The sequence below is a fragment of the Brassica rapa genome, chromosome A03 (genome assembly GCF_000309985.2).
Source record: "Brassica rapa cultivar Chiifu-401-42 chromosome A03, CAAS_Brap_v3.01, whole genome shotgun sequence".
NCBI lineage: Eukaryota > Viridiplantae > Streptophyta > Magnoliopsida > Brassicales > Brassicaceae > Brassica > Brassica rapa.
Window position 1 is genome coordinate 20,809,904 of NC_024797.2, and position 26,721 is coordinate 20,836,624.

The 26,721-nt window shown below is 33.3% G+C and overlaps 5 protein-coding genes and 1 long non-coding RNA gene across 6 annotated transcripts; 5 read left to right on the top strand and 1 right to left on the bottom strand.

The window, feature by feature from the left end:
- The first annotated feature begins 6,163 nt into the window (after positions 1–6,163).
- LOC103860274 (vacuolar iron transporter homolog 2.1) lies at positions 6,164–7,493 on the top strand. Its single transcript, XM_009137858.3, has 2 exons — positions 6,164–6,520; positions 7,027–7,493. Exons 1-2 carry the CDS (start codon positions 6,164–6,166, stop codon positions 7,327–7,329), a joined length of 660 nt encoding a protein of 219 aa, XP_009136106.1. The 3' UTR covers positions 7,330–7,493.
- Positions 7,494–9,328: 1,835 nt separating this feature from the next.
- LOC103860275 (peptidyl-prolyl cis-trans isomerase FKBP15-1) lies at positions 9,329–10,875 on the top strand. Its single transcript, XM_009137859.2, has 6 exons — positions 9,329–9,592; positions 9,728–9,777; positions 9,854–9,916; positions 10,067–10,157; positions 10,254–10,358; positions 10,558–10,875. Exons 1-6 carry the CDS (start codon positions 9,523–9,525, stop codon positions 10,641–10,643), a joined length of 465 nt encoding a protein of 154 aa, XP_009136107.1. The 5' UTR covers positions 9,329–9,522; the 3' UTR covers positions 10,644–10,875.
- An 829-nt stretch (positions 10,876–11,704) lies between these two features.
- LOC103860276 (peptidyl-prolyl cis-trans isomerase FKBP62) lies at positions 11,705–14,809 on the top strand. Its single transcript, XM_009137860.3, has 13 exons — positions 11,705–12,007; positions 12,092–12,178; positions 12,333–12,593; positions 12,677–12,751; positions 12,842–12,922; positions 13,017–13,211; positions 13,296–13,388; positions 13,484–13,659; positions 13,746–13,868; positions 13,940–14,086; positions 14,187–14,314; positions 14,405–14,501; positions 14,587–14,809. The coding sequence occupies exons 1-13, from the start codon at positions 11,824–11,826 to the stop codon at positions 14,590–14,592; spliced, it is 1,653 nt and encodes a 550-aa protein (XP_009136108.1). The 5' UTR covers positions 11,705–11,823; the 3' UTR covers positions 14,593–14,809.
- A 244-nt stretch (positions 14,810–15,053) lies between these two features.
- LOC103860277 lies at positions 15,054–23,996 on the top strand. Its single transcript, XM_009137862.3, has 2 exons — positions 15,054–16,295; positions 21,519–23,996. Exon 1 carries the CDS (start codon positions 15,352–15,354, stop codon positions 16,198–16,200), a length of 849 nt encoding a protein of 282 aa, XP_009136110.1. The 5' UTR covers positions 15,054–15,351; the 3' UTR covers positions 16,201–16,295; positions 21,519–23,996.
- Positions 17,133–20,183, top strand: LOC103860278 (protein NRT1/ PTR FAMILY 4.1). Its single transcript, XM_009137863.3, has 4 exons — positions 17,133–17,930; positions 18,013–18,230; positions 18,308–18,813; positions 19,225–20,183. The coding sequence occupies exons 1-4, from the start codon at positions 17,834–17,836 to the stop codon at positions 19,949–19,951; spliced, it is 1,548 nt and encodes a 515-aa protein (XP_009136111.2). The 5' UTR covers positions 17,133–17,833; the 3' UTR covers positions 19,952–20,183.
- LOC117132894 lies at positions 22,627–25,817 on the bottom strand. The gene is made up of 2 exons (XR_004456623.1): positions 25,686–25,817; positions 22,627–25,259 (listed from the first exon to the last, which is right to left on the bottom strand). It is a non-coding gene; the product is annotated as an uncharacterized LOC117132894 (long non-coding RNA).
- Between the last annotated feature and the right edge of the window lie 904 nt (positions 25,818–26,721).

Below are 26,721 nucleotides of genomic sequence, written 5' to 3' on the forward strand. Positions count from 1 at the left end.
GGTTTTCAATTAGTTAACAGTAAGACAATAATCAATTAGCACTGTATAATGAAAGGTCAAATTTCAATTAGTTAACAGTGAGACAATAATGATCCTAGATGCTCTTTTACAAAAAGAAAAAAAACAATGACCCTAGAAATATGTCCATCGTAGTAGTAATGCAAATAAATCATATACAGATCGAAATATTTGTAAAGCTAATAAAATTGTATGTAAAGTTGTTGTGTAGTTATAGACTTATATCTATAATCCAGTATTTACAGATTAAACCAATATAGCTGATATAAATAAAAATGTAAACCTTTGTTTCTTATAATTTTTTTAATATCGGTTCTTGGCTGGGGGTGGGCACAGATAAAATATTTGCAGAATTTTCAGTATGTGTGATTTGATTCATGTGTTGCAAATATCTAGTTTTTGATTTCAGAAATATATAGATATTTATGAATATTTACAGATATCCCATATGTTTTGTCTAATACAAATAATCTATAAAAATTGATACAATTAATTTTTAAAATTAATTTTACATAATTTATAAAACAAACAGTAAAATAAATAGTGAAACTATATGTATTGTAAATTTTATAATTGTCATATTTTTCTATTTAATACTTTTATAAATGATAATGTGAATAGAATTTATTTAATCAGAATATTAGTTATATAAACATATATATTTAAAACTCTAAATATAATCGAGATATACATGTATTTATATATCTGCCAAAAGACATATATGTTTCTCAAAATTTTATTACTTATGATTTGTTTCAATTTTAATGGTTACTGATTTTATTATTTTGTTTGCTTCTAAAGTTTTCGGATATCCAAATTTTTCAGATCAAATCAAAACGAATAACGATCAAATCAAATTTAACGGATAAAAATACCAGCCCTAGTCTTAACTAGATTAGGTTTTAGACTTAGTATAGGGCAAGGTTTCTATCCGAACCAAATAATTAGACAAAACCAAACCAAATGAATTAAACATTTAATCAAACCAAAAGATTTAAATACCTAAACGGTTTTTATTTTATATATCTAAAGAATCCTAACCAAACCAAAATGAAAAATAATAATAGAAATATCTGAATACCTAAAATAAAATTAATGTGCCTAAAATAGTAGTTATATTTAATTTAGAAATAGTTAAATATCTAAGAATATAATTTATAAATTAACTAGTTATATTTGTAAAAATCTAAAATTGTCTAAAATATCAATTAGAAAACAATTGAATTATCTGAATATTATTATCCAAATATATGAAAGTATCTGATGTTTTTGTTCGGATAGCTCGATTAGTTGATATTTTTTATTTGAACAACTAGGTGCTTTGCCCGCACATGCGGGCATAAACTTTTTATGAATACTTATTAGTTTACGTTTTATTAATTCAAAACCAACATAATATGTTATTATTTATGTTTTAAAATAGTTAAATCAAACATCAAAGTATTTATATGTGTCAAATATTTTTTTTATCAAAATATATATACTTACTATTGTGTTAATGTTTTTTAAAACACTCATATCTTACAAATAGTTTAGAAAATATCTTTATATAATTTTTTTGCTTGACTAATATTTTATTATCAATTGTTTTTTAACTTTTATAATCATATATTATTTTCAGATAGCAACACAATATATATAAGAATAATCTTAATTTTTATAATCAATTATTTAATGTAACATATAACATATAAACTTTATACTGTTAAAATAAATTTTATTTTTAATTATATATAAAATTCAGTAAAGATATTGTTTAAAATTTGTTTTTAATATAATATAGAAATTTAATATTACTAACATTCATTTTTAATTATATACAAGATTCATTAAGGATAATTTTAAATTAATATATTAATGACTCAGCTAATAACAAATAATAAATTAATGATTTAGTTAAAACCTAATAAAAACATAACAAGTAAGTAAAATTACCTAAAATCATTGAGAACATGACAAATAAGCAAAATCACTTCATAAATAATAGTATAGATCTAAACTACCGGATATTTTTATAACTTCTTACGAACTTATTATTATTATTATTTTATTTTTCTTGGTCAAAAGTTCTTACGAACTTACAACCACTAAATTTTGTGTGACGTTTTTATGAAGAGTTGTTATCTATGGAGGAACTTAGTGCTTGATAAAGATCTAACGACACCATCAATTTTGTGGAGGAATGGTTTGGGCCATATAATAACAGAGCCACTAATATTATTATAGATTTATATTTTGATTTTTTTGTTGATGTCCCTTTTGAATAAAACGTCCGTAGTAAATCGCACCATACATTACAAGCAAAAGCGACATGAGCCGCCGTACTAATTGTTGTATAGTAATTATCTTCATGTGGCTATCCTTAAATGTCTCCAGTTTGACATGTGGGAAGACTTTCATAAATATCCGTTTCCATGCATATTGGACACACCAAACACGAAACAAACCACAAAAGGAAGCAAAGAGGTGTAAAAGTCGTTAAGAGTTTCACTGGCCACAAAAAACGTGATACATGTAGTCTTATGTTATCCCGACGAACGGATTACCGCATAGTGGAAAGTTAGTTAACACTTAACACAAACGACTTTTTTTAGTCTCTACACGTACTATGTTTACGTTTGTATCCTTTTACATTATTTTTTGTCAAAAGGTTTTTATTAATTAATAAATAAAGAGATTACCGATATTTAATTTAACAGAAAAACAAACTGACTAGGTAGCCAAAAATTGACCAAAGGAAACCACAAATGTATAATTTTTTTCAAAAATTAAATAATAGACATGACAAAAGTCACAAAACATTGTTCTATGAAAGTTAACCAAGGTAGTCTAGTGGTAAAAGACTTAAGCTTGAAATAAACTCATATGTCTTTAATTAGTTAGTAGCACTCTGAACTATGATTGGAAATTTGTATTGAAAATGTATGTTATTTTTAACAGTTAATTATATTATAATTTTCAAAATATTGTTATTGAACATGCATATCATATAATTTATTATATCATATATGCAGGGCCGGCTCAACATTATTAGAGGTTTTAAGGCAAAAATAAATTTTACCCCCTAAAATTTATATGCAGATAGTGTTTAAAATATTTTTAAAATTTAATCAGTAATATTTTGAATATTTTATAATGAAAATAAAACTATATACATATCAAATAATTTTGAGCCATTTTCAATATTTATCATATTTATAATTTATATATATATAAAAATATAGATTTATAAAAAAAATTGAATCCCTTAATTATTATTATACTTGGGAACATGGGCTTGGGTTCGCACCGCTTGTCCCCCTAAGCCAGCCCTGCATATATGCTTAAATACGTAAAAGAAAAATAAGAAACAACTTTTGACACCGTAAGCTTCTGTTTTCATTGTGTCATAATCCATAAATAACCACAACTTTGTTGTAAGCTTATGCGGCCCAACTCACATCAATGAAGACGTAGCTCTTATTCATCACTTCATCCTCTCTGTTAGCTCATGTGATATGCACTCTCTGTTCTGCAGCTGCACATGCATATATGGTCCTCTCTATTACGTGAAAGTTTCTGTGCACGTCCTTGATCGTTTTGTTCACCATGCTTATACCAGCTGTGTTATTATTGGTCACAATAACCATCATTTTTGTTCGAGAAGCAACTCCTGAGGAGTTACAAAAATTGCTTTTCTCATTGAAGCTCAGACTAATGGTGTTTCAGCTACCTAACTTAATACATAGAGCTAGCTAGATGAGATTGAGATATTGTGGCCTTCCTTATAACAACAAACTGTTTCTGGACACATATATTTAAAAACCCACAGTTTGAAATACGTATGGTCTTCAGCAGTTTTAGTCTTCAATACAGTTAGATCGTCAGGGCTGATACCTTTCAAAGGCTTTGTCCTTAAGTTCATTGTTACAGGCCTTACGTCAATATATTTTCTTCGTCAAGTACGGAAAAGATGCCTATATTATTAAGGTTCCACTGGAAAATTCACGAGGACATGTCTATAATCAGGAGAACACTACACTATGCATATTTCACTTCGATCATTTTTACACACTTTCAATAGGAGACATACTCAAAAGACCTCCTCTGCTAAAATCTTCACCAAAGAAACTTGCAACAAAAGTTTCCACATCTTGCAACTCAACTCCTACACAAATGGCATTAGAAGGTGTTCTAACCGAATCCTCATCACATTATAAGTGTCGTTCTCGACTCTAACGTTTGGTGTAGCCTTGTTTCTGTGAGACTCATGTCAACATCCTTTCCTTTGCCATGTAGCCTTGTTTCTGTGAGACTCATGTCAACATCCTTTCCTTTGCCACAATCACTACTAAGAAAATTATTCAGAGTCCAGTTCAGTCATCATCTTCATGGCTTTAGTTTTGCTTTCTTTTCTCCCTCCGTTTCTTCAACAGCTTTTCCTATTTTTTCAACCGATTCAGTTGCTTAAACAGAATCCATGTTGCTTCCTGCGTGATTAAAAAAAATCATAAGATTCAACCACGAAAGTGAATTTACATAAGAGATCATCATCAATTGATTTCTTGTTGAATCACTCCTACCGAGATTGTCTTGTTTTGAATCTCAGCAACTAAACCGGCCTCTAGATCAAGACCAAACCACATGCTTGAGAACAGGTTCAAGTTCTTAGAAAGAGCTTTTAAGAACCTTAACCTTCTTCTCCTTTCTCTAATTTTCCATAACCTTTACCTTATCCTTTCCCTCACCGCATCTTGTCGGTTCAAATACTAATCGATGTGCACTTTCTCCACACACTCGTTATCGAATCGTTTCAGATTAGGCCTCCAATCTCTTTGTAGACATTATCGTTGTGTAATTCACCTTGTCATCTACAACCATCATGATTTAAAGAATGGTGTAAGACAAACAAAAAAATTATTTATCATCAGTAGATAATAAGGACTCTCCATTCAAATTTTAATTCAAAATTGTGTACTAATATCAGTCCCACTCATATTCAAGATTATCAATTTAATTCAAATTGTGTACTAGTAATATCAGTCCCACTCATAACGCATATAGAGAGAAATGCATGCAAGATTTTATTAACAAAAGGAACATTTTTAGCTCATGAGATTAGGTTAAAATATAAATAAAAATGGATCATGAGATGATGTTTGCAATGACATATCACTCAAAATGATGTTAGCAATGACATGGACATGAAAATAATTATTATTTTCTACAATTCTAATATTATTTTCTACATTTCTAATAAAAAGGTAAAACATAAACAAAATACAAAATGTTGTTCTGTTTCTGTTGCTTTTTTTGACTAATATTTCTGTTGCTTTTTATTACCACGAGTTATTAAATTTCTATCCTAGAGAGTTTAACTTTGTTAACCAAAAAAAAAATCCTGGAGAGTTGTTACATACGATATATGGCAAGATTTATTTCAGACGTTTAGTGTACAGATTTTTACTAGATAAAATATTCCTTTTATTTCATAATTGTTAACAAAAACATATAAATTAGTATGTTAACTATAAAAGTATTTAAATTGTTCGTATAATATATTAATCCGCAGAAGCCTTCTGAGCCCTACGAAAGGAATAATGGGATTATCTAGCAAGATCCAGCAATAGGTCACGTTTAAACCATTATGGTTACTCTGTTAATCGAAAAAACCGTTGTCAATTTAACAAACAGAACCCCAATGATACTTAGTCACGACAATCAGGTGAAAAATTAATTCAAATAGTAACAATCATATTATTCAAGAGATACACCACATTCACTCATTTCAGTATTTCACCAATAATATTGTTTATCACGAATTGACGACAATGGCACTGTTGGGTGGCTATTTAAATCCATCCACCTCTATTTCCACTCTAAAGCAGTATAGTGTCCAACGTTACCGCTTCCACCACTACTACCACCATTCTCTCACTTCTCTTGTATACCGTATATTATTAGGTAACAAAAGTAACAACTAATTAATAAACAAATCGTCCCACTCTTATTTTCTATTTAAGGCGTGAGCTCTCCACACTCTTAGTGCACAAAAAAAAATCAATAAACAAATTTTCCCACTCTTATTTTCTATTTAAGGCGTGAGCTCTCCACAAGCCTTCTCATAGAACAAAGTTTAAGTACTACTTAGTAAGAATTACACAGCATGGCTTCCAACTTTGAGCTTTCAGAAAGAAGCAGCCCAAAACAACATAGAATCAGTCCAAGAGCAGAGAAGGAGGAGGTGGACTACATGCAGAGAGCTCAGTGGCTAAGAGCTGCCTTGCTCGGATCCAACGATGGTCTGGTCACAGTCGCGTCTCTCATGATGGGTGTTGGTTCTATCAAAGAAGACGTAAAAGCAATGTTGCTTGTTGGTTTTGCCGGCCTTGTAGCAGGTGCGTGCAGTATGGCCATTGGAGAGTTTGTTTCTGTGTGCACACAAAGGGATATTGAAACTGCTCAGATGAAGAGAGCTATTGAGACTGAGACATCACTATCAGCAATCGACGAACAAGATGAGGTAAAGTGTATACACAGTAACCATGTGGTTTCTAAACACTAAACCTTAACTACAATAAAAATAAAAAAAAATTGATATTACGTATTTCCCATAAAAATAAACCGAAAGATTGGTAATCCGTCACGATTGTTTTGTATCTGAAAAATGCATCCCAATCTATAGTATAAATTTTGCTTCAATATGTGTAAGATTGATATCAATTTGTTTTTTTTTTTCCAACCCAAATCCGCATCGTTTTTTTTAAATACCATGAGGTTCGTAAGCCAAAAGCGCAGCATTATGTTAAACAAAATATGTTTGCGTTTGAATTTTCACCGTCTACATATATTCTGAAAATAATTGTGTTGGCAAAAAGTATTTATTTTGTTTGACATATGAATGCTAATATATAAATTGGCATTTTTGAACACTTGAAACTAACATTTTATATATATAAGAGATACCAATAGGTTATGGGATGTTATACTGGGACCTTAATGACATGACATATGTAAACTTAATGGCAGGAGGAGAAGAAAGAGCGGCTACCAAATCCAGGACAAGCAGCACTGGCATCAGCGTTAGCATTTTCAGTGGGAGCAGCAATGCCGCTTCTTGCAGCTGTATTCATAGAGAATCATAAGGTAAGAATGGCGGTGGTAGCGATTGTGGCCACCCTGGCATTATTGGTGTTTGGAGTGACCGGTGCGGTCCTGGGAAAAACAAGTGTGTTCAAGTCAAGCGTTAGGGTGGTGATTGGTGGCTGGATGGCTATGGTTCTTACCTTTGGTCTTACCAAGTTCATTGGTTCCGAAGCCATGCAAATCTAGACACTCTTTCGGTGATCATCTTGTTTTCATGCATCTCAATTAATAATGTTTGTATCATATAAGCACGCTATCTCACCTCAACTATGTATGAAATGTAAAATACATCAAGCGCACAATAAACACCCAAAAAGGTTAAATAAATGGTTTTGTTAATCGATCTTTCATTTGACAGTTTACTTATTTTAAGTGATAATACCTAGAAGTCAGCAGGGAACGTCTCCTTTACTAATCAGGGTACTCATTAAAGCACTGAAAAATATCCAAACGCAACTACAAGAACTGGTTACTGGTTATAGAGTGTTATTTAAAGTACTAGCATATCTAAACTCGAGACTAGTGTAAGATGAGTGTGGTGTGGGTAAAATAGCAACAATTTCCATGAATTCTGATATTGTTCGATCTACGTACCCCACACAGTACTCCACTGGGAGCCTTTGAAAGAAAAAAAATATGCAAGTAGTACGTATTATAATGGTCACGGACCTGCTGTCCAAAAAAAAAGAAAAAAAAATGGTCACGGACCTACTCATGCAAGCAACTAACTTTTGAATTTTATCCAAAACGGGAGTGGAACACCTGTTTAATTATTAAAAGAGTGTTGGTTTTGTGCTCCATATCTAAAAGTCAGACTGCTCTAAGACTCATTAACTATCCATTAATGTTGGAATGCATAGGTTTACATCAACTATAATTTACTTAAGTAACTTTCGGTAGACATAATTAAAACCACCCTTGTAATTGTTCCACAAACCATTACACACGGCCGATACTCTACAGTAAATCCCTCGAAAACTTTGAGCCATCCTCAAGAATGGACTAGAATGGTGATATTTTGTGGGCTTAGTTTTTGTCTTTTATGCACTTTGTGTGTCTTTGGATGAAACATCATGCATTTTTGTGTCTTTGGATGAAAGTTGAACATTGAGAGAGTTAGGTATACGGCAACATGTATGTTCACATACAGACGTTTAATTCTCTTTCCGTTTAACACCTTTCTTTATGTTAAACTCAAGATGCAGTTAAGGAGGCGCTCCGAAAATATAGTTGTTTGTTTGCTTTGCTCTAACTTTTGTGTTATAAATTTAAATTGCTGATTGCACAATGCAAAGTGGAGTGGTGGTTGATCTCACAAACAAGTAAATGGCCGAAGGGTACTCTTTACTCCTTTTGTCAATGATTTATGGCTAAAAATGAAATAGTGATGCAATTATTGACTCTCTCACCATGAATTTTGTATGACAGAAACAAATTCAATTCATGGCTTCTAGATAATTAACATGAATCACACACTCTCCGAGCATTTTCAATTTCACTCTATTTTTCACTCTAAAATAGAGTTAGTAAAATGATCTGATTGTACTATATTTTTCACTACATAATAGATTGAAAAATAGGTTTACTCCAAATATAGAGTAATTTGTTTTTTTATCACTCTATTTTCTACTGTAAAATAGTAATACTATTGGAACAAACTCAAATTCTATTATAAAGTTATTCTATTTTAGAGTAAAAATTAAATAAACTACTCTCTCTGTTCCTAAAAGATAGATTTTCTAATATTTTCACACATATTAAGAAAACACATTAAACTACCATAATAAATGTATCTTTTTGTAATTTTCAATTTTTAATAACTTTGAACCAATAGTAATTCAATAAAGTCAATTAATTTTCTTGAAATTTACAATTTTTTCATAAAAAACACAAAAAATATATCTTTATGAAACAAACATTTTTCCTAGAAAATCTATCATTAAAAAACGGAAGGAGTATTAGAGATGGTCTTAGTTATTAAAGAACAGTGGACACTCAAACAACTCAGATTTAAAGAAGAAATACTTACGTATATTAATTTGATTGAAATGTAAATAAACACGAATAGACAACTAAAGTTATCGACAATTGTCTAAAGATAAAAAAAAATGTGGAAAAATGCAAGAATTGAATAACTCCCTTGCTACTTTGGAAAAAGGCACAATATGTAAATGACTCGTGATCTGCGCTCAATGTCTGTGATTCGCCGCCTAAAATCACGTTAATCACGTGGAGAGCAAATCTGTATGGATCGTATATTCGCTTTTTGGGCTATATGAAGGCCCATTAAAAACACTTGGTCACTGTTAAAAAAAAGTCAAATACTAAAAAAAAAAAAACAGATCTAGAGAGGTGAGCAAGTAAGATAGATCGAAGACGATGAGGAGCTCTGCATCATCCGCCATGAAAGCTGCTGGAGTTTTGGTTCTCCTTGCCGTCTTAACATCAGGTAAATGCAGCGTCTTCTCTCTATCGTTCTCGATTGCTTGCACTGTGATTGATCATGTACACAATGTGTTTTAATTGATATTCGAGCTGATCTCCTTTGCTTTTGTGTTGTTGTTGATGAATTGATGATGTTCAGTTTATGCGAAGAAGTCAGGTGATGTGACAGAGTTGCAGATTGGTGTTAAGGTATGCTCTTTCACGCAGCTTCCTTACTCTTTGGTTTATGTAATTTATTTTTCTTACGCTTTGTTCATTTGTACAGTTCAAGCCGAAGACATGTGATGTTCAGGCTCACAAAGGGGACAAGATCAAGGTCCACTATCGAGTAAGTGTCTTGTTGAAGTTTCTTGCTATTATGATTTGGAGAAATTCATTTCATTCGTTTTGGTATCGGATTAGCTTCAGAGCAAATTAAGATAATGAATCTGATCTAAAAAAGTGCTTGACGGTTAACGTAGTCCTCTTCTTCATTCAGGGAAAGTTAACAGATGGAACTGTGTTTGATTCAAGTTTTGAGAGAGGTGATCCTATTGAGTTTGAGCTTGGAAGTGGTCAAGTCATTCCAGGTGTGTCTTTCAGTTGCATTTGTTTGCCCCCTTATTGTTACTCTTTTAATTGACGGATAGAAATTGAATGTAGTGCAATAAATCTAAATGTTGCAGGATGGGACCAGGGTCTGCTAGGAGCTTGTGTAGGTGAGAAGAGGAAGCTCAAAATCCCGTCCAAGCTTGGTTATGGTGACAACGGCTCACCACCGAAAATCCCCGGTAGTTTATCTTATCTTCCATCCTTTTATATAAATGACGAGGCTAGAAGAGAACATATGATAACTAAATAATAACCAAGAGATAGAGGTTATACATAAATACTTCATCAGAAGCCTATATTGCTATAGAGATTTCGGGGTTTTTGAATCTGCAAAGAAAAGAAAAAGAGAAAGAAAGTGAATGTGGTGGTGAATTGCAGGTGGGGCGACATTGATATTCGACACCGAGCTAGTTGCTGTGAACGGGAAACCATCCGGCGATGCAAAAACGAAGAATGAGCTTTGATTGCATCCGTTTCCTACTTTTTTTCATTTCAAATGAAACCTGTTAAGTCGTGTTCATTTGCATTTGAATCTCGAACATGGTAGAGACTAGAGTCGTTTACTTTTTGGCTGGTTAAGGACAATAATTGCGTGTTTGGTCATAACATTAGTTATGTTGGCACTTGGCAGTTGGAAAATAACGTGGAAGCGCAGAAAGTCGGTCTATAAATCCATTTTACTGTGTTAGTCCAAGATAAATCTTTGCAGACAATAAAATGTTATGACCATAAAATAAAGCATAGTTTTTCATAACATTATGACTAATGAAAACAGAAAAAATAAACCGAATTATCTTTGAATACGAAATAACGAGGAAATCTCAAGTAGCATATAGTCATTTTTATCTTGGCAGGTTTGTCGAGTGAGCTACTTTTGATCAGTATTTCTTTCACCCACATGATTGAATCCTAGACATGCTAAAACAGTAACTTCGGAAGATGTACGTACCACTCCTGTCAATGTGGTTATTAATTTTTGTAAAAGTTACAAAATCGTGGAATTTAAAAATACTAATCGCCATGATATCACCACTTACTAACCGGAGCCGAACCCTAATCAAACGAAAGATCGTGGAATTAACTTTTTTTTGTTTAACCAAATCTGGTTGGGCATTATTTAACATTTTTGCCAATCGTATGAAGAGTTCATTGTAAATAGTTAAAGCCCAGTATAATATATCTGACGTAATCATGACACGTCATCAACATAGTGTACAAGATGTTAACGGCGTCACAAGCGAAACATTGGTTCCCTGCGGTTTGAGCGGTGCGGGACAAGCGGTTTAACTGTGGTGTCGTTTTAATAATTATAAAAACGTATAGATATATGGTATATGTAGAGATTTTTGTCACTGTTAACTGCGGTGCGGACAGAGCGGTTTGCAACATTCGAAGCCAATATTTGTTAGTGTTCTGGAACAATCTTTCCGTAAGTTAACGCCGTCATCTTCTCATCCTTTTGCTCCCTCCCGTACAAATATTCTATCTCAAGGGAGCTCAAAGGAAAGGAAGTCTCTAGAAACCCTTTTATTCACAAAACCTTTTATATATAAAACCACATTACCAACCTCAGCTCTCCTCTCAAACCGCTACTCTCTCTTTCTCTCTCTCTCTTGCGATTCGTTACGCTGCTTTTGAATCGAGATGGATGAAGATTTCGAGATGCCTCCCGTCGGCGGAATGAACGGCGACGACGAGATGGACTTCGGCGACGACGCCTCCTTCCTCAAAGTCGGCGAGGAGAAGGAGATCCAGCAAGGCTTGAAGAAGAAGCTCCTCAAGGAAGGCCAAGGATTCGAGACTCCTGAGAACGGCGATGAAGTCGAAGGTAAACATAAACATCGAATTCGAATCCTCCAATTTGTAATCTTTCGATCTGACTCAGCTGAAACTTGATCGATCTCTTCTGCAGTGCACTACACTGGTACTTTGCTCGATGGGACCAAGTTCGATTCCAGCCTTGACAGAGGAACGCCTTTCAAATTCACTCTCGGTCAAGGTCAGTGAATTGAAACCTCTTTGATTATGATCGATAAAGCTTAGTATATTATTTTGCTGCTAGGTTTATCATTATTGACCTAAAGGGATTGACTTTGGTAGAGATCTGTGTGAATTGTTTGCTGATTCTTTTGTAATGGCAATGTGTGTTGCAGGTCAGGTTATTAAAGGATGGGATATTGGTATTAAGACTATGAAGAAGGGTGAAAACGCTGTATTCACCATCCCTTCGGAGCTGGCTTATGGTGAATCTGGTTCGCCGCCGACCATCCCTGCTAATGCCACGCTTCAGTTTGATGTGGAGTTGCTTTCTTGGTCGAGTGTCAAGGATATATGCAAGGATGGTGGCGTTTTTAAGAAGATTGTTGCTGCGGGGGAGAAGTGGGAAATGCCTAAGGATCTCGATGAAGTTCTTGGTGTGTGTCCACTTTCTTAAGAAAATTGTGTTCGTTTGTTTCGATCTCTCTAACGGTGTTTTCCTGTGTATTTTTTTTTTCAGTTAAGTATGTGGCTAAGCTTGAGGATGGTACGGTTGTTGGAAAATCTGATGGTGTTGAGTTCACTGTTAAAGACGGTTAGTGCTCTGTTTCTTCTGACAAATGATGGAGATGTAAGGTAGTATGTTCTGTCTCTGACAATCTTTGTGGTTTATGTCATTACATAGGTTACTTCTGTCCTGCACTTGCTAAGGCTGTGAAAACCATGAAGAAGGCAGAGAAGGTTCTTCTGACTGTTAAACCACAATGTAAGACCGGTTTTTTTTTTCAATTGTGTTTTTATTGATCTTGGTATGGTGTTGCACATCATCTCTTATTCCAACTTGCTTATTAATGCGACAGATGGTTTCGGGGAGAAGGGAAAGCCAGCCTCTGGTGGTGAAGCTGCGGTTCCTCCAAACGCAACCCTTGAGATCGAGCTGGAGTTAGTTTCCTGGAAGACAGTTTCTGAAGTGACCGATGACAACAAGGTCATCAAGAAAATCTTGAAAGAAGGGGAAGGATATGAGCGTCCCAATGAGGGGGCGGTTGTGAAAGGTTTAAATTTCAGATTTTGAGTGCACTTATCTCTTGTCCAATAACAGTTTCTTAAATGTCTCTTTTTTTGTTTCTTTCTGGCAGTGAAACTGATAGGGAAACTTGGAGATGGTACTGTGTTCCTAAAGAAAGGTCACGGTGATGGTGAAGAGCCCTTTGAGTTCAAAACAGATGAAGGTAACTACACTTCTGCAAAACTTCTGTAAACTTTTCGTTGGATGTTCCAACTTTTATCGTTCTAATTGATTTTGCTGGGGGGCTCTTTATAACAGAGCAAGTGATCGATGGGCTTGATAAAGCTCTGTTGAAGATGAAGAAGGGTGAAGTGGCATTGGTGACCATAGACCCAGAGTATGCTTTTGGTTCAACTGAGTCAAAGCAGGAATTAGCTGTGGTGCCGCCAAACTCAACCCTCTATTATGAGGTTGACCTTGTGTCTTTCGACAAGGTTAGTTCAGTTTTGGATGTTTACGCCTCATTCAGAGAATAAAGGAAATATAGGTTTCCAACACTTGTTTGTCACTGTTCTTTTAGGAAAGGGAATCGTGGGACATGAACACTGAGGAGAAGATTGAAGCTGCTGGTAAGAAGAAGGAAGAAGGAAATGCAAAGTTCAAAGCAGGCAAATACGCACTCGCTTCCAAGAGATACGAAAAGGTAATAAATTGAAGAAGCGTTAGTGTTATTTTACGTTGAAGATCATCTCACATGGTTTGGTTTCTTCTCAGGCTGTCAAATACATTGAATACGACTCATCCTTCAGCGAGGAGGAGAAGAAGCAAGCGAAAGCGTTGAAAGTGGCGTGCAATCTGAACGATGCAGCTTGCAAACTGAAGTTGAAAGAATACAGGCAGGCTGAAAAGCTATGCACAAAGGTACAGACTAAGTGGTGGTTTAGACTTACATATCCTTTCTTTCTTATAACTTCAGAGCCAATAATAATGGAAAATGATTTGCTTTGGATATATGTTTTAGGTGCTAGAGCTGGAAAGCACCAATGTGAAGGCCCTATACAGGAGAGCGCAGGCTTACATGGAGTTGGCTGATTTGGACTTGGCTGAGTTTGATGTCAAGAAGGCCCTTGAAGTTGATCCCGACAACAGGTTTGTCTTCTTTCATATACTGAGTGAACGTTATAGTAAAGTTAAAATCTAAATTGACATTTTGGCTTGTTTTTATTATCGAAATGATAGGGAAGTGAAGGTGGAGCAGAGAAGGCTGAAGGAGAAAATGAAGGAGTTTAACAAAAAGGAGGCCAAGTTTTACGGAAACATGTTTGCAAAACTCTCTGTAAGTATCTCTCTAATCTTACCAGCACATTTTTTTTTTATTTTAAGCGTAATTAACCGAACTTTATTTGGGTGAGAATGTGCAGAAGTGAAGCAGCAGCATCGTGGAGAATGTGGTTCACTGGCTTTGGATGTTTTTCTCTTTTCTGTACCTTTGCCTAATTTCGATTAAGTTGTGTTTTTAGATAAGACTCCTCAAGACATTGTTGTTCTTTATTAAATGTTAGCTTTTGATAATTTATAACCGAGATTCTCGTCGTCCCTTGTGTGAATCGATTAGAATTTACCAAGAAAATTTTTACATGTTGATTTCCTAATCGTTCACAACTTTGGTTGCTCTGTTCAGAGCTTTGCCACGTTCTATCAAAACTTATCAAACACGCTCTCGCTCTTTTTTTTTTGATCAAATCAAACACGGTCTTGCTCTTCTACCGAAGTTCAACCAATTAGGATGGAAGCACTTCTACTAAACGTCCTACGTTAATTGATGTGACCAATGAAGAATAAAAAGAAACACGAACGGTGCATAAAATGAACTTTGCTTTAGGGTATATTAATATTCTTGTAAGAATTAAAAAGGAATATACTTGGCTGCTCTAAATCTTGTTCGTCCATACGACTTGGAAAAAATCCTCAGGTGCCATCGGATATCCTTCCTAGGCACTGGTCTTACGTCAGATGAGATACCATAACAAATTGTAAAAGGCAAAAAATAAAAACAAACATAGAAAAGAAAAAAGAAACAAAGGAATATTCCCAGCTAAATGCTCCACCATAACCACTCAAACGCTCACTTTAAATTCGATTCTCTCACCTTTTCACTTCTCACTCGTCACTAAACACACTCATCTATGGCGATCTTCACTAAAACAAAACGTGTCACGGACCCACTAGACGAAGAAGCCAAGGCTCGGATCTTCAGCAACCACAGCAGCACACTAGAAGACCAAGACTCTCCCGAAATCTGCGAACTCGAGTTTCTAGAAGATGGTCTCGAAGACAAATCACAAACACTCTACGACTCTGACTCGGACTTGTCTGAAAATTCCGCAACGGAACGTTCCAGTGAAGAAGCTAGTGAGAAAATCTTAAAAATGGCCTTGACCTTCTCCGACTATGATCCTTACCAAAACATATTGCTAGCTCACGTTTCGAGAGCAGCGGAAGCATATTCCGCTTTCAGATCCAAGCGGAAACATGTTTTCAAAGACAAGGTAGCATCGTTTCTACGAGAGCTCGGACACAACGCCGCCGTTTGCGTTTCGAAATGGAACTCGTCATCTAAACTCACCGCCGGGAGTTACGACTTCATCGACGTGGTTTACAAACCCCCTGGTGATAAGACATCAGTTCGTTACTTTGTCGATCTAGACTTTGCTTCTGAGTTCGAGATCGCGAGGCCCACACCCCAATACGCGCGTGTGTTGCAGTTGCTGCCTCGTGTTTTTGTTGGGAAGGAAGAGAATCTTAGGACGGTTGTGAGAGAGGCCTGCGACGCGGCGAAGAGGTCGATGAAGAGCCGTGGCTTGTCTCTCCCACCGTGGCGGAGATTCTCTTACTTGCAACACAAGTGGTTCGGTCCGTGCACGAGAAGGGTTGGATCTGGTTTGGAAGTGACGCCGTTGAATAAAGACGCCGTTAGCTGTCGTTCTGTGGGGTTTGATGACGCCGTCAATGGGCGTTTGTTCATCAGGACGTGATCCGCATCCATGCAGCATGTACTAGTATTAAATGAATAGTTAAGTAGGGACTACACTTTTTTTCCAATGGATTTTAAGGAGACTAAAATATTAATCAATACCATTAAAAGAGGATCATTCACTTAATGAAAATTACACTTTCTCAAAAATACCCTTATTTTTACAAAGGATGAATAAAATTCATTAATGACATTTAAGTCTTTTAGTTTTGGGTCTACATATACACCTAAATAGATCTATAAATAATGGGCCTATATATATTTAAAAGATATACTAACTTTAAATATAATATATGTATAAATATATTACAAACTATAAATAAATTAGCAAACATGAAAATATCATTTTCTTAAATATACATATCAATATTCAAAACAGATCATTTGAATATTATACATTTTTTCAATACAAACCAAAATCCTATATCCTACACCATATATCATATACATATTTGAATATCTTTTTTCCATTTATAATGTCATTTTATACATAATATTAATATGGCAATTACGAGTGTTCAAGAAAATTTTAAAAACTATATTAAAATTAATTTGCAATTCGATTAATAAATGAAAAACAAACAAACCCGCGCTTTCTAAGCGCGGGTCAAAATCTAGTTAGCATCTTAAAATTAAGGCCATGATGTCAAAGTTAACGTTCTACCACTGGGTTAAGTGGCATTAATAATCATATGCTTTTGTTTTGAACAACTAATAATAATCACATGCTAAGAGTTGTGATAATTAATAACTGAGATTATGAGAGTCATATTATATGACAATGAAGCATTATTAACCTATGATATGAAATTGGACATGTAAGAATATTTTATTGAATTGTGTTAATAATAGTTTTACATTATTGATGTGAAACTAGGACTGCTCGTCAAGTTAGCCTAAATGCGCTTTCATTACAAATGCAATAAGTTGATTGCCACTGACAAAACTGTATGTATGTATCTTACGCTTTTCCAGAGCTTTTGTCGTCTATTACGAACCCATCAACTCTTTTCCTTTGCCACTACAAAAACTTATGCTATCTAAACAAAAAATAGTTTTGTAAATGTTTTCCTTTTCCATGCAAGTCTAAGAAACTAGAAATTTCTTTTTTTTTGGCATATTTTGGGTTTGAATATAAGAAAGGAAAGAAATGGTAGATGCATGAACCTTTTGACTTGGCAGCATGATATCCGATATTACTTTAAAAGTTACCTTAGAGCATTTTTAAAATAAGATTTGGAATATTCTGTAATTGATACATCATACATGGATATCATTCAGTGACTACACTATGGCATGTTAGATAATAATTTTGAATACATGAATACAAAATAAACTGATTTAACCAATACAGAGATACATATTACTCTTGCATTTCTCAATACATATTAAGAAATATATAACAATTTTACTAATTATATAAGAAGTGGAAAGATAGTGTCATTACTTGCAAATGTCCAAACAAAACTATTCAGTCGACACTTGTAAAACAGGTCAATAAATAGTAATTGCTTTCCGTTTCTGCTTTTAATTACTTTGTTTTTACATTCTCACGCAATTTGTTCTTATTTTCTTATATAAACGAAAACACAAAGTATCTATTAAATCATCCTTGTTTCAAAAGTATCGTAGAGATGCAGAATGAGATGGAAGAGAAATTTGAAGATTGGAGGGGTAAAGAGGCAATACCTGGCAAGCATGGTGGAATTAGAGCTGCATCCATCGCTTGTGGTAAATTTCTATAACTCAATAAAAACACCCTTATAAATTGTACTTTCATTATTTATAAGAGCTTTGGTGTATGCTGATGCAGTTGTGGAGATTATGGAGAATATGGTGTTCTTAGCATGTTCAACCAACTTCATCACATACTTCACGAAATCATGGCATTACTCATCAGCCAAAGCATCAAACATGGTGACCAATTTCACAGGAACGTCGTTTTTGCTCACTATCATTGGTGGTTTTGTTGCTGACTCTTTTCTCACTCGCTTCACCGCTTTCGTCATCTTTTGTTCCATTGAACTCCTGGTAACTAGAAAACACTCCATTGAATCTTTTAAAATGATAATTTAAACTTATAGAAATTAAAAAGTATACTCCTATAGGGTTTGATCTTGTTGACCATCCAAGCACATAGCCCTAAGTTACAACCTCACGGAGATAACACTCCTTCAACTCTTCCATCACTGGTTCTATTCACCGGATTATATGCAGTAGCTACAGGTGTTGGAGGTGTCAAAGCCTCTTTGCCTGCTCATGGAGGCGACCAGCTTGATAGTCGAAAGCAAGGACTTATCTCAGGATTTTTCAGTTGGTACTTCTTCTCTATCTGCTTTGGAGGCCTCTTGGCCGTTACAATTATGGTGTGGACTGAAGAGAACAAAGGATGGAGCTCCAGCTTCGATATCTGCACCGTGATTTTAGCATCTGCACTCTTTATTTTCACCGTGGGATTTCCTATGTATCGGTTCAGGCGTCCAACGGGAAGCCCTTTGACCAGAATTGTGAACGTGTTTGTTTCTGCCGCAAGAAACCGAAATAGGTTTGTAACGGATGCAGAGATAACGCTGAATAACTCTACCGACAAAAGCATTCATCACAACAAATTCAAGTAATGCTAAACACGTATTTTTTTTTATTTGCACTAACATAATTATGTTTTGTTGACTTCCAAAGTCCTAAAACAAAACAAACTAAATATGGTTCCCTTAGAAATTAATGAAGAAACAATAAGCTTTCATAATTTTGATTCTGCATGTATTTCAACTAATCTTTTTACCTTTTAATAAAAATATATTTTCAATTAAAATAGATAATTAGACTCTCCTAACTAAATTTAAAAGACGTGGGTCAATAAAAATGGGTATTGATCTTATTTCAAAAGCCATAGATTGGCATATATATTTTAAAAAAAGCCATAGATTCTCGTTAATTATTGTATGTATTAAAGTTCATTTTTATTTAATGATTTATATGATTCAAATGCGTTATAACAAGATCGGCATTGGTATTTGATTTTCAGGTTTTTAAATAAAGCGAAGCTCAACAACAAGATCTCAGCAACAGAAGTTGAAGAAACAAGAACGTTTCTAGCTCTCCTACCAATATTTGCGAGCACAATTGTAATGAACTGTTGCTTAGCACAACTCTCAACCTACTCCGTACAACAAGGCATGCTGATGAACAGAAAACTCTCAAAGTCCTTCGAGCTTCCTCCCGCTTCTCTCAACACTATTGCTCTCCTATTTATGCTCTCTTCTATAGCTTTCTACGAACTCTTTGCAAAAAGAATCGCATCAAGCAACAACGAAAGGTCGTCGAGCTTCAATTTGAAACGCATAGGAACAGGCCTAGCTCTTACATCTATTGCAATGGCCATAGCAGCAATCGTGGAGGCCAAGAGAAAACACGAGGCGGTTCACAATAACATCAAAATATCTGTGTTCTGGTTAGAGTTTCAGTATGTTTTGCTGAGTTTCTCGGATGTGTTGACTCTTGGAGGAATGTTAGAGTTCTTTTATAGAGAATCTCCGGCGAGTATGAAGAGCATCAGCACGGCGTTGGGGTGGTTTTCCACCGCATTAGGTTTCTTCCTCAGTACGGTTCTTGTGGATGTCACTAAATCGGTCACCGGATGGCTCGACGGAGAAGATGTTAACGGCTCCAGGCTCGAGCTGTTTTATGCGGTCCTGTGTGTTCTTAACACCCTTAATCTTTTTAATTATATTTTCTGGGCGAAAAGATATTAAGAAAAAAGAAGAAGACAGTATGTGGTCGTCTTTTGTCAAAAGTACTCTTTAGTTTTGTTAAAGATTGACATAATCTTTTAGTGAAGATGCTAAGCATAATGTGTGTATGTGTGGTCTCGTGATGTAGTGGAAGTCTAAATCAAGTCACTTGTGTACTTGTTTCTTGTGGTCGTTCGAAAGATGGTTGAGATGTCATTGTAATAAAGGGACGAAATAGTAACCATCTTCTTAATTTGTGATTCTACTCTAATTAACAAATTTCAAAGGTAATATTTTTAAGAACGAAATTTCCCTTCACCTAAGCAGGGTGAGTGGTAGCACACTGATCAGCGTTTTATTAACAACTAGGGTTTAACCCGCCCAAAACAAATGAAAAAGTAATTGAAAAATATCTAAAATGTTAAGGGAAATTTAACTGCGTGTAACCAAGCGCTCATAGCTTGGTGCTAAAGGAGGTACAGCTGTACTGCCCGCCACCCGGGTTCGAGTCTTGGCCACAACGGATTTAACATCCCTTCCGTTGGGGCGCTGGACCCCTTTCGGGGAGATAGTTGGGAATGTGGCTACCCAGATACCAAAAAAAAAAAAAAAAAAATTTAACTGCGTGTGTTGCTGCCTCGTGTTTTTGTTGGAAAGGAGGAAAATCTGAGGACGATTGTGAGAGAGTCGTGCGTCGCGGCGAATTGGTAGTTGAAGAGTCTTGGCTTGTCTCTCCCGCCATGGCGGAGATTCTCTTACCTGCAACACAAGTGGTTCGGTCCGTGCACGAGAAGGGCTGGATCTAGTTTGGAAGTGACAACGTTGAATAAAGACGCCGTTAGCTGTCGCTCTGTGGGGTTTGATGACGCCGTGAATGCACGTTTGTTCATTAGGACGTGATCCGCATCCATGCACCGCATCCATGCAGCCTGTACTAGTATTAAATAGGGACTACGTTTTTTTTTGTAACACTGAGTAACACATTACATCATCCTATAATCTATAAATGTATTAGGTATGATCAACTACCTGCGACATATGAGATATTGATGAACAACTCTAACTCTATTACATATGATCAACTACCTACAACATATGAGATATTGATGAACAACTCTACATATAAAAACGAAGCTCTCCCCAAAACACTTAGATCGACGGACAATTCTGCATGTACGACATCCTAGATGGACATGCTCTCTCTGCAGCAGACAACCACAACGAACGGCTATGCCTACAGTACTATGGAACGTCCAATAAGTTTTAAATCATATAATCTGCAAGAAATTACAAAGTCAGCGAATCAAATCCAAACATGGATTTAGAAATCTTTAACTACACTTTTTTCCCATCGATTTTAATGAGACAGCATGTCTAACCATTAAGTTTCTTACGGTGGGTATTTACACGGATAAGAAAGTGACACATAGGGAAAGAAGTTTAAGATAGGTTTCTAATAACTAATAAGTCTGTAAATCAGATACTTTTTTTTCTTCTCTTTCCACTTTTTTTTATATGATTTAAATTCTAACAAATACTCCTATAAAAACTTGTTGTTGGAGGTGATCTAAGAAGTTAAAATATTAACTAGCATCTTAAAATTAAGGCCACGATGTCAAAGTTAACGTTCTACCACTGGGTTAATTTGAATTAATAGCCATATGCTTGTATTTTAACAACTTATTAGTTTTAGATCCGCGCCTTGCGGATAATTAACATTTTAGATATATAAATTATTTTTACATATTATTTTTTATTTAATTTTTTACATATTGTTAAACAAATTAATAAATATATATAGAATAATTAAAAAACTATTAACTGTTATATACAATTAAATTGACACAAATACATAAATTAAAGAAATCATTTTTGTTTATTTACAACCATTTTTGTTAAATAAATTTAAATAATTATTTTCCCTATTCTATATGGTATGTGATTAAATTTAAATAATATTAATATATATATAGTATATTTTTAATATGACTATCTATTAAATGAAACTTCCTAGTATATTTAAATCATTTGTATTTTTTTTAAATTAAACCATTAATAACAAAACTTATAGTGTGTGACCTTCATGTATTTTTAATAATTTATAATATTTCTTGAAAATTCAATGAAATTTTTGAAATTACAATATTAAGTTTTCAATAGTTGGTCAGCGAAATTTTTTAAATTAAAATATTTATGTATTTTTATATGGTGTATAGTTTTATATATATATATATATATATATATATATATATATATTAATCTGAATATCTATGGTTTTATGATCATTTGTATCTTATTATAACACAAAATTTAAACAATTGATCAAAATATTCAGTGGGAAACATTTAACAGTTTTTCGTAATTTATAGTCGTTTTTAAAATTAAAAATATAATATATACAAAAAACTTAAACTTTTATTATATGATTAATGTGATTGTTTAATTTTTTTTGGGAAACTACATTATATTAGATAGAAAGCTTGACAAGTATGGAAACTACATTATTGATGTGAAACTAGGACTTCTCTTCAAGTTAGCTTATATGCAATTTCATTACAAATGAAATTCCTATGTATAATAATTTGATTGCCATTGACAAACTGTATGTATGTACATAGATAAAAAGCAGGACAATGGGAAGATCTTTGTACAGAATCTAATTAATAACTACTAGGATTGCGAACCCCCGCGGTCCGCGGGGGAGAAAGATGTTTTACCGCAAAAAAATGATGTTAAAATTTAAATGTAAAATTAAAATTTTAGTTTGCAACAATCAACCGGTTGAAATGTTAATAATCAATTATTGCAATGTTAACTATTAAAAATTACAGTGGAACATTTAAAAGTTGTGAATATTTTTATAAAAATTAAATATTTCTTTTAAATAATTGAAAATATTCATCTACACAATTACAATTGTTTACTTAAAGCCATTGTTATAATAATTCACTTGAATATTCAAAAACATTATAGATTCTCCAAAATTGACCAATCTTTCATTTTCTCCACATGTTATTTTTTTCCAAATTTATTTTGTTGAAAATTGAATGAAGTCTAATTTTGTACTACTGAAAAATATTTATTTATCTCTAACAATCTAATAAATACTTTTAAATAAGATTATGTATTGAAATATAGGGTAAAAATAAAATACTAAAATGTCTTTTTCTTTAAACCAGTGATTATAAAATATAAAATTCATAATAAGTATAGTAAAAGCCCACATTTTAAAAGTATTATATTTGAATTATTTGATTACATACGATATTATGAAAACAATTCATATGTATAAAGCGTATCTATTGAGATTTTACATAAATAAAAACATGGTGTAACATTATTCATCACACGAAATTAAATCAAATATTTTTTCTATTTATTTAATAATGATATTAACTTAATATTTTTCATTAAATTAAAAATTTAATTAAAATACTTGTATAAATTTTTAATTTATAATACATATAAGAATTAACTAAAAAATAAATAAATAAGTATATAAATTATTTTAAACAAAAATATTTATATATAACTAATGTAATACACACGAACACAAAATTTAATTTTTTGATTGGAGATAATAATTAAAGTATATTAGTAAAATACCAAATTTAATATTATTTATAATATTAAAACTGAAGTACATTTTGATATTGTTTGGAAAGATGTATAAATAAAACCTGTTTGAAAATATGGATAATAGATTAAGTACTTTATTTCATTTACACATTTAGCCATTGCATTTATAAAAAGATAACTACTTCTTTTTGTATTTCTTTTTATTTATAGATTTTGTCACTACATTTAAAATCAATTTAAATTAGTTAATTACAATGGTTTTTGTTTATTTATGGTGAAAATAAAAATACTCACTGAAATATATAGTATATATTATATAATTTTTTTTAAATATAGTATTACCTTATTTAGTTTATTCAAATACAAAAATTTAGAGAGTTCAATTTTCAAGAAAATAAAATATCATAAAATTAATAATAATTCATAGAAAACTAATGCAAAAAATTAAATTTTTTAGTATGTTGTATTATTTTAAAATAAATTAACATAAAAACAATAGATTAATATATGAATAGTACAATTACATCAAATTGCATCAAGTTATAACACAATATTATGTACAAATAAAAAAAATATTTATACTATAAAATAATATATTCTACTCTATATGTAAATTACAAAACATAAACATATACATGAAGTTTTTTTTATAAAACCAACGGTTTATGAATTTACGTTGAACGCAAGTTAAACCAATTATTCGCGCAGCTTATGTGTGTTGTTGCCCGTTATGTGGATACTGATTTGATTAAAGACAGTCAACCCGCCCCGTGGGAACCCGAGGTTCACAACGCTGCAGCGCACCGACCCCAACCCCTCTATTATGAGTACTCATTAACTCCATAATTAGGTTGTTGGTGAACCTCGAACCCAGGACCTCACCCTTTAACAGCATTCCCACAGGACAAGCTGTCACCAATTGATACAATTACATCAAATTACATCAAGTTATAACACAATATTATGTACAAATAAAAAATTTATTTATATTATAAAATAATATATTCTACTCTATATGTAAATTACAAAACATAAACATATACATGAATTTTTTTTTATAAAACTAACGGTTTATGAATTTACGTTGAACGCAAGTTAAACCAATTCTTCGCGCAGCTTATGTGTGTTGTTGCCCGTTACGTGAATACTGATTTGATTAAAGACAGTTTTTTCTTTTAGATTTTTTTTTGTTGGTGTGTACAGAGTGATAGCTATTAGAAATATATTATTTTCAACATAATTAAGTATTTGACCATCTCAATATTGTAATTTTCACTAAAGTATTGAAATTCCCCCATATTGGTACTTATTTTTGCTGGTACTTATTCACATCATCAAAACTATATATGACTCTCTTTTGTCAACAAACTATATATAACTCGAGTATGTACTAAGCCTTTAATCAAAACTTCATATGGTAAATTTAATTTAGAGTTGTTCAACTTCTTTTTTTTTAATGAACATGATCATACAATCTAAAGTTTATATTATAACCACAAATAGCCATTACCTTACAATTTCACCTTTTTATTTTGTGCAAGTTACCCAAGTACTAAATTCTTTGGATTTAGTACGGCCAACAAAAATGAAAAATATACAATTGCTATTATGATTATCAAAGGAAATTATGGTCCAGCTACCGGAAATAAATAGTGTGTGCGTTAAAGAAAACCTTCTCCTTCCTCTCGGCCAGAATATCCACTCCGCCTGCCCATCTTCACATCCTACGTGAGGTTAAGCTTCACTGAATCTAAAAGTAACATCATAAAATATATTTACAAACACATGGTTGGTTGGCCAATTACAAAAAAAAAACATATGGTTGGTTACTTCATATCTTTTTCGGTTGTATTATCTGCTAGAGGGACAAAGGGCGAGACAACTAAATATAATACATCTTCTAAACACTATAAAGCAGATAAATGCATTAAATACATGGGTACGTCATTGTATGAAGAAACTATTTCGGTATTCTAACGCAATTATTTTAAAAACTTCCCCACTTAAACGCATGCACAGACAAGTTAAGAGTATATGCATAAATCATTCGTGATTCTCATATCAGTTCTGGCGAAACGTCACGAACCATTCACTGAGTGAAACAGAATTAAGAAATAAATACAAAACAATGCAAATCGAATAGACTGTAATACAAAAACTGGGAGAGGAAAGTTACAAGCGGATCGTTCGTCGGCTATAAAATAAGACGCAAATCACTCCATCTCCTCCCTGAAATGACTAACCATTCAAAAAGAGATCTGATCACAGAGACAATGAATTCAAATAGCCACAAGCCGTGATAAGAAATATTGCAGAAAAAATAAGTATACTTAAAAAGGAGGAAGATTAACAAAAGTAAAGAGGCAGAAATTAATCAGACGTACGACGAGAATACGGAAAAGAAACCTCTTCGAATTAGGGATATATTAAAACAAACAAATGGTTTACAGACAATTATGGGTGGAAAGATGGATTAGGGAAGATGTATGTATGGAAGATTCGAAGAATGATTGATTGCGTCTGTGAACTGAACCAAAAAATATTTGACAGGAATTGGACGTTAAGAAAACAGAAAGAGATAAAAAGTGAGTGAGAGAAACAGATGAGTTAACTACAAAAAACTGCAAATCTGTACAGTTTTATTCTATTAATAGGTTTGTGAAAAGAGATGACTCTTGAAGTTGATGACGGTTCTGGAGCTTGTCTAAGCGGCGTCTTTGAGGAGCTGTGACTTTAGTGAATTGAAAACGGTGATTAAATCAATGACGTCATAGTCTTTATCTTAACACAATTTTATCCATTACATTACATATCCAGAACAAACGTCACCGTTGGATTGAAATTTTTTTTCCTATAAAAAAAGGATGACAACACAGCTTTTGCTATGGTGAATGTAAGGGACGCCTTTGAAGAGGTGTGATGAAGACGTCGCTTGCTATCGTGAATCTAGGGCGTCATACTTTTGTTCCTAAACAAAATCTTAACCATTAGATTATATTCTAATCACAAAACTCACCGTTAGATTTTGATTTTTTTTTCCTATAAAAAAATGATGGCGTCATGGGTTGGATAAAAAAGGTTTGCTATTATATATAGATGTCCTCCAAATTCCACTCTTATGTGTCCATACATTTAGCCTTTTCTATGGATAGTCTGCCTCCATGCGGCATTCTTCAACTATACTTGTAACAAACATTTTGCGCAGAACTTTC